The sequence below is a fragment of the Oratosquilla oratoria genome, chromosome 11 (genome assembly GCF_046742065.1).
Source record: "Oratosquilla oratoria isolate Oo_2021 chromosome 11, ASM4674206v1, whole genome shotgun sequence".
Classification (NCBI taxonomy): Eukaryota; Metazoa; Arthropoda; class Malacostraca; order Stomatopoda; family Squillidae; genus Oratosquilla; species Oratosquilla oratoria.
In genome coordinates this window covers 27,272,228-27,279,727 of record NC_134787.1, presented here as the reverse complement: position 1 = coordinate 27,279,727, position 7,500 = coordinate 27,272,228, and the positions used below count along the sequence as shown (strand labels likewise).

Genomic DNA, 7,500 nt, shown 5'->3' with positions numbered 1-7,500 from the left:
CGCGTTGGTTCATATTGTTTAGTCTTGAACTTGGTTCAGATTCTTTGTGTTTCGTGTCGGATGTGGTTCATGTTAGGAACGGTTCGAGAGGCGGTTCATGACGGTTCATGGTGCCTGTGGTGTTTCTTTTGATACTCGTGTTTAGGTTCATGCTTTAGGTTTGTGTTAGAAGTGATTCGTGCTAGGGGCGGTTCGTATTAGAAGCTTTGATAAAAATGATCGTGTTGGCAGCTATTCTTGTTAGACGCTGGTTTTATTAGCTGTTGGTGTTCCTGTTCGTGTTAGAAGCTATTCGTGTTAGAAACTATTCGTGTTAGAAGCTGTTCGTGTTAGAAACTATTCGTGTTAGAAGCTATTCGTGTTAGAAACTATTCGTGTTAGAAGATGTTCGTGTTAGAAGCTATTCATGTCAGAAATCATTTGTGTTGGAAGCTTGTAATTTTATATGTTCGTATTAGAAGCTCTTCGATCTAAAAGCTTTTTGTGTTAGGACAGTTTCGCAATAGAATCTTTTCATGTTAGAAGCTTTTCGTTTCAGAACACTTTTGTGTTAGAATCTTTTCATTTAGAGTTTTTATTTGTGTTAGTTCCTCGCGTTAAAATCTGTTCGTTAGAATCTGGTAGTATTAAAAATGTACACGTTTAACTTTTAACAATATAGAGAACAACTCGTTTAAATTATCACACTTTGGCACCTCGGTGCTTTACCTGTGTTAATGTGCAACACTTTGCTACACCGATTGCTAGTGTGTTACGCTTTACTACGTCAACTGTGTTTACGTGTTAAGTTTTCTGCGTTATTTGTTTTAATGCGTTGAATATTATCTCGTTTTAATGTAACACGTGTTTGTGTTGACATATTTTCACGTGCTGCCTACCGGCGCCTCTTGTGGCTAATGTTACATGTTACGTGGTAACGTGATATCTATGTGAGAGTGGGCATGCTGAGTTAACACAGGCTAACTGGCCCGGGAATCGATCATCTATAGAAAAGAAAACTAATCCATATGGTTTCTTTCAACCCGTGTGGTCACCTGAACGTGTCATAGGTGTGGCTGCAGGGTTTGTGGTGGTAAGTGGTAGGTGTTGTGGGTAGTAAGTGTGATGAGTGGTAGGTGTGGTGATTGGTAGGTGTTGTTTTTATGATTGGTGTGGTGGGTGGTAGGTGTGGTAGTAGGTGTGGTATCAGGCATGATGTGGGTGTTAGTAGACTTAGGATAGTTAAGCGGTATGGGTTGAGAATGGTATACGTTATGAAATAGTTACTAAACGTGATGGTTTGTATGAACTATCAAATGTGTATATATCATGACACAATCGGTTATGTCCAAGGTGGGGTCGAGATCGAAGATCATCACACCGCAGAACACAAATGAGCCATGATGTCCTTCAATTACATTCAGGAAGTATATACCATGACACAATCGGTTATGTCTAAGGCGGGGTCGAGATCGAAGACCATCACACCGCAGAAGAACCCAAATGGACCATGATGTCCTTCAATTATATCCAGGAAGTATCCCAAGTCGGTTAGACCACGTTCCCTGTCCCGTCTCGACGTAGGTGATTGGTCTGCGGTGGGATTGGGGGGCGGGGCGAAGGCAACCGTCAACGAATCACGAGCAGCGGACGAAGGGTAAGAGGCGTGGCCTACTTATGTTGTTAATTAGAACGGAGTAATTAAAGTGGCTTGGATGAAGTGTGGCTGAGAATGTGTACCTGTATACCAGAGACACAGCAGGAGGGGCGGCCAGGTGGAATGAAGACCCACATAGAAGCGGAAAATATGAGAAGTGTGAGTTGAGAGGGAACGAAGAGGTTGAGGAGTAATAGGTGTAGGAGGAAGTAGAAGAGGGGAAGGTAAAGAGACGATGGAGGATAAGGGAAAGATGGAGGAAAAGGGAGAGAAGGAGAAAGAGGGGGAGAAGGAAGAAGAGGCAAGGCTGCAGGAAAAGGGGAATTTGAAGAAAAATAGTGAAGAAAGGGAAGATGGGAAATGGGAAGAAGATAGGGAAAGAAGAGAAATGATGTTGAAGATAGGGAAAGACAAGATGGAGGGAAAAGAGGGAAAGGTGCAGGAAAAGGGGAATGTGGGTGAAAAGAAGATGGGGGAAATAGAAAACGGTGAAAAGAGATAGTGGTGGAAGTGAAGTTGTATCGGAGGTGGAGGTGGAGATGGAAGTAGTAGAAGAGGTGGAGACAGCAGTAGAGTTGGTGGTGTAGGTGGAGGTGGTTGCAAAAGTAGTAGTGGGAGTGGTGGTGAAAGTGGGAGTCGAGGTGGAAGTCGGAGTGGCAATGGAAGTCCACTGAGGCAGGGCAGATGATGATGATGACGACTCCCGGTGCATCCACATATATTATTCATAGCCTCGACGGGACATGGGGCGGAAGGGAGGGAGAGATGAAGGAAGGAAGAGAAGGAAGTAGGGAGGGAAGAAGGAGGGTAGAGGAGGAGGGAAAGAGGGAGGGAGGGAAAGGAAAGAGGAGAGAAGGAAGGTATGTGGAGCGAGAATAGGAATACAGACTAGAGACGAGACAGAGGGAAATGGGATGGAGAGGGGTGGTGGAAAGGGGAAGGGGCTGAAGGAATTGTGGACAACAAGTGAGGCAAGGGCAGAAACACTGGGACGGGACAGGGGAACGGTGGTGAGTGTCGCTGGAAGAGGGAGTTGCAAGGAAAGGATTGTTACATCTCTTTTGTCGTTAAAGAACAAGGCTATCGTTATGTTACGGCCTCTGCCCATTGGATGAGCTGACTGGCAAACCTGTGTTAACTGAATCCTTGCGTTTGTTTTTTGGAATTTGGGCAGACTAAAAAACACATTATGTACTGGAATAGGGTCTACCAACTGTCATGGCGCTGGCTTCGCAAGAATGTCATTGTTTCGCCAGATGTCAGGCAAAATTTTGAATAAGCTTTAAAGATTTCTCTGTAACCCGACTTGAGATGAGACTCTTGAAATGTAAACTGCTTTGGTACCACGTGAGGAGTCTTGTGTAGTATATGTGCATTTTTTGTCTGCGCTTGTGGGTATATGTGTGTACATATGTGTGTACGTGCCTGTGTGTCTGTCTCTGTCAGTCTGTGTCTCCGTGTGTGTCTACGTTTGCCTCTGCGTCTGTGTCTGTGTATATGTATGTACATGTGTATGTGTATGTGTGATTTTAGGATATATATATATATATATATATATATATATATATATATATGTGTGTGTGTGTGTGTGTGTGTATATATATATATATATATATATATATATATATATATATATATATACACACACACATATGTGTGTGTGCTTGTGTGTGTGTGTGTGTGTGTGTGTGTGTGTGTGTGTGTGTGTGTGTGTGTGTGTGTGTGTGTGTGTGTGTGTGTGTGTGTGTGACTTGTATACATCTTCCTAATTCAAATTGCCCTGGAAATATCTAATTTCGTTTTTGGTTCGCGTGGCATAGAAACTAGCTGTACCCGATCGACAAAAATCATACGCATACCAAGACACTACAAAGACCCTGTCTGGGAGTTCTCCAAGAAGAACCGCCAACATGATCTACAAGGTTTTTCAGAAGAAAAAAGAAACCACCATCTCAAGTCTTTGGAGGCTCTCAAGAAGAACACCTTCCAATGGATTTCGGGGTCACTCTCGCAAAGGACCACTTCCTCAAGGTCATCCAAGAACCATCAACAGGTTCTCCAGGGCATTCGAGAAGAACGGCAGTCTCAGTGACGTTTTTCCCTTTCAAAGGTATCCTATTTCCCGAGGGATTCCCAATCATTTTTCAAGAACAACTTTCCCAAAGGCTTGCGGGGTCTTTCAAGATAAAGAGCTTTCATGATAAGTGGGTTTGGTATTTTTATGAAGAAAAAGAAGAACCAACTTTTCAAGGATTTCAGGGTTCTCCTTCTGCAAAAAAGAACCAAATTTCCCTCCAGGCTTCAAGGTATTCGTCTAGAAGACCTTTACTCAGTCTTGTGGACTTACTTTTCATCACAGAACTTACAAGACATTAAAAAATAAATAAAGATTAAGAAAAAAATAGGTATACTGAACATTAATGGTCAGAACGATGGTGGTGGTGTTGCTGTTGGAGATACTGGTCAGGATGATGGTGCATGTGGAGTTCGTGGAGCTGGAGCTCCTGGAGTTGGTGGTCACGGCGGTGTTGTGCCAGACGCGCCCCAATCACCTCCTGCCGGAGGATCCTGCCCACCTCCTGCGGCGTGAGGTACTCGGGGCCTTCGACAGAGGTCTTCCGGCTAGCGGGTGCACTCTTGTGCCCGATCTTAGCCACGTCGACAGGGTACCCTTGCTGCTGGGGGTCCTCCTCGGGAGGCAGCTTCTCTGGGTGGGGGCAGATCGTCGGGAACTCCGTCTGCAGGACCGTCTGTATGTCGTCCATGGTCATGTACTCATGCTCGGCCTGGGTGAGCCCCGTGGGGTCCGGGCCCGGGGCAGGAGGCGGGGGAGGCTGCTGCTGCTGTTGCTGTTGCTGCTGTTGCTGAAGACTCTCCGCCAAGTTCTTCTTGTTGCTGCTGGAGATGCCCCGGGAGCGACACCACAAGCATGAGTCGACGTCACACGGCTGGTGGAGGGACCTGATCTCGCCCATCGTCAAGTAACCGGTATCACCCCGAACGACACTTAAACCGCTACCGGGAACAACAAGGCCTCCACCACTTCCACCACCGCCACCATTACCTCCTCCTCCTCCTCCACCACCAACACTACCGCCTCCAACACCTACAATCCTTGAAGTACCACTCCCACCCTCCACTGCCCCGCCAGCTCCTCCCCCGCCCCCAGTGTTACTGCCGCCGCCAGCGATGACAGAGGCCGAAGCCCTCCTGAAGACACCCCTGAGCTCGTCCATGGTCATGTAGTCAGAATCCTGCTGGTGACCCCCCAGATTGGCGTACTGGGGCTCGGCAGCCACCTGCCGGGGAGGGGGCGGGGGGTCGTGAGAGGGGGGAGGTGGGAGAACGGTCGGGTACCGCCCACCGGGGTCGGGCATGTGCTGCTGCTGGCTGGGGCTATCGTGTCCCCGGTGCCACGTGTGCGGGGGACCTGAGGGGGACAAATCCACGTGGGCGTGGTGGGGCGTCCGTAAGGGGCTGTGCGTCACGCTCCCAGGGGTTCCCGAAGGGGTGACGGAGGCTGATCCGTGCCGGGGCTTGTGAGGGATCCTGACGGCGGGGGAGGAGGGTGGCAGGCACGAGGCAGAGCGGATTCTTCCCATCCTCCAGTCCTGCTGGTGTGGGTCCGAGGGTAGTTGCTGATCCTGGCCCAGGGCGGGGCGCTGCTCCCCGGAGGGCGTGCCGGCGCCGCTGGAGGGGTGGCTGACACTGAAGCTATCCATGGAGTAGCTGCAGGGGAGTTTGGAGAGGGAATCCGAGATGGGTTGCGAGAGGATGACTCCCGACTTGCGCTTACGCTCCAGAGACCCACTTTTGTCTTTCGGAAGCTTCCGAAGAAACCCGAAGGTCTTGGACATGATCTTCGGGGACTTGAGGAACCCCGGAGAGTCCTTCGAGTCGACGTAGGTCCCGTGACGCTGGCACTCCGAGTCTTCGTCGTCAGCGTCAGGAGCCGAAGACGAGGGAGGTGGTGGGGTCTCGAGGTGCGCGAGATCGGCGAGCCCTAGCCATCGAGGACCACTCTTGATTGTGTGCTGGGGCGTGTCCGGAGTTCCCGGATCGGCCAAGGAGCTGTCCGTGCTGGGTGTCCGTTGTACCCGTAACGACAACTGCCGGTGCAAAAGGGAAGACCCCGTGTTGGGCTTTCCTGATGGGGGAGTTTGTGATTCATCCTTGTGGGGAGAAGACTTGAAGAGAAAGAGGTTCTTGGGGCGTGGGATGAGGGGCGACCGGCTGGGTGAGACGCCGAAGGGGTTTTTCACCTTTTGCTTGGGCGACCTGCTGGGGGAGGCACTGTGGCTGCTTCGTCGTTCCCGGTGCTGCTCGGTGGACCTCCTCCGGGGGCGCGGCAGAGTTCCCAGTGCCTGCACCATGGCCATCTCTTCGCTCCCCAGCGCGGACGTATCGAGGTCGTGGCCGATGTGGCACCCGCCGCTCATGTCCACGTCGAGCATGCTGTCGGTCGAGTGGGACTTGGCGGCATGCGTGAGGCCCAGAATGCGCCGTAAGGTGCTGGTCTTGGCAGGGGCATGGGAGGAGACAGCACTCTCAACCCATGGATCCGGCGAGAAAGACTTCGGACGCCGCGGGGGCAACGGCGGGGGCATCGTCTTCTCCTGGAAACTGTAGCTCCTCTTGATGTCCCTGCGGCACTTCTCCAGCTCCTCGTAGTCGTGTTCCTTCTGCTGCTGTTGCTGTTGCTGTTGCTGCTGCTGCTGGCGCTGCTGGTGATCCTGCGCCTGCAACTGCTTCTCGCGAGCGTCGTCCGAGATCTCCTCGTAGACGGTGGACGTCGTTGAGAGGATAGAGTAGACGGAGACGCGACGTCCTTGATCGACCTCCTCCGTCTCCACCAGCTCCTTACCTGACTCTGACAAGGTTCGGTTTAGGTTTCGGCAGCTACGAGCTTCTCTGAAGGAGCTGCTGACCGTGAGCGGTTTGCCCGAGACTGCTCTGCTGCTCGCCCTCGCGCTGTGTATGCACCAGGCCCCAACTTTGGTCTCAACATCAGGCTCTTCCTCCTCCAAGACGCTCATGGCTCTCCTGTAGGAGGCGTCTCCCTGACCAGCACCTTCCTGCCCTTCGGTCTCTCTTCCGACCGTGGAGTCGCGCTGGGGGTCCTCCCTGGTGCAGGTTCTGACCCCCGAGTCGAGAGAGTCTGACTTGGCCACGTGTCTCCTGCCTGAGTGCTCAATCATGTACCGGGTCCCTTCGCCGTGGTTCGAGGGTGAGGCGGAGAGTCTTACGCCGGAGTCGGTCGAGCGGTACGAGTTGTACGACCCTGAGGACGAGGTTCGGTCTTTGGGGCCGTCCTGGTGGCGGAGGTCGTCGAGGTCGTCTTCTCGAGAGTCAAGCTCTTCGTCCGTTTCGTCGAGGCAGAGCCGCGCCAAGTTCGTCTCACTCATCGACCTCCGTCGGGTGTGGCCCAGTCCAGGAGCTCTCAGATGGACGCACCCGGATGTCCCGACGTCCTCGTCGTCAGCTGCATCCCCGTGGACCCGAACCGTCACCTCCTGTGACTCCGTCAGGCTGGACTGACTCGTGCTCAGGCGGTCAGTCGCAACGAGACGAGATCGTCTCGTGTGTGGGTGTTCGTGGGTCAGGTTGAGAACTGAAGTGGACTTCCTCACGTTGACGGTTTGGTCAGGTTGCGGCGGCAGTTGCGGCACTGAGGAGAGAGCTTCCGAGAGCTCGCTCAGGTCGCTCGACATCGAGACGCCGTCGGCTGCCCTGACCAGACGAGCCACCGCCTCCTGAAGCCCCTGTAAGAGCGCCTTCAGCTCCGGGCAGAAGAAGTAGAGGTAGCCTTCTCCGCATGGATGCGACCTGCGGGTACAAGGTGTAAGTTAGTGATTTGATCAGGA

At 52.0% G+C, this 7,500-nt stretch overlaps 1 protein-coding gene across 2 annotated transcripts in view; it reads right to left on the bottom strand.

Moving 5' to 3' along the window:
* Positions 1 to 3,424: 3,424 nt before the first annotated feature.
* The window catches only part of LOC143029690 (uncharacterized), an 803,284-nt gene continuing 799,208 nt past the window's right edge, over positions 3,425 to 7,500 (bottom strand). For both annotated transcript variants that reach the window (XM_076192524.1, XM_076192523.1), the window contains exon 7: positions 3,425 to 7,462. In XM_076192524.1, coding sequence (XP_076048639.1) covers positions 4,054 to 7,462 — 3,409 coding nt within the window. In that variant the 3' untranslated portion in view covers positions 3,425 to 4,053. The remainder of the gene's footprint in view (positions 7,463 to 7,500) is intronic.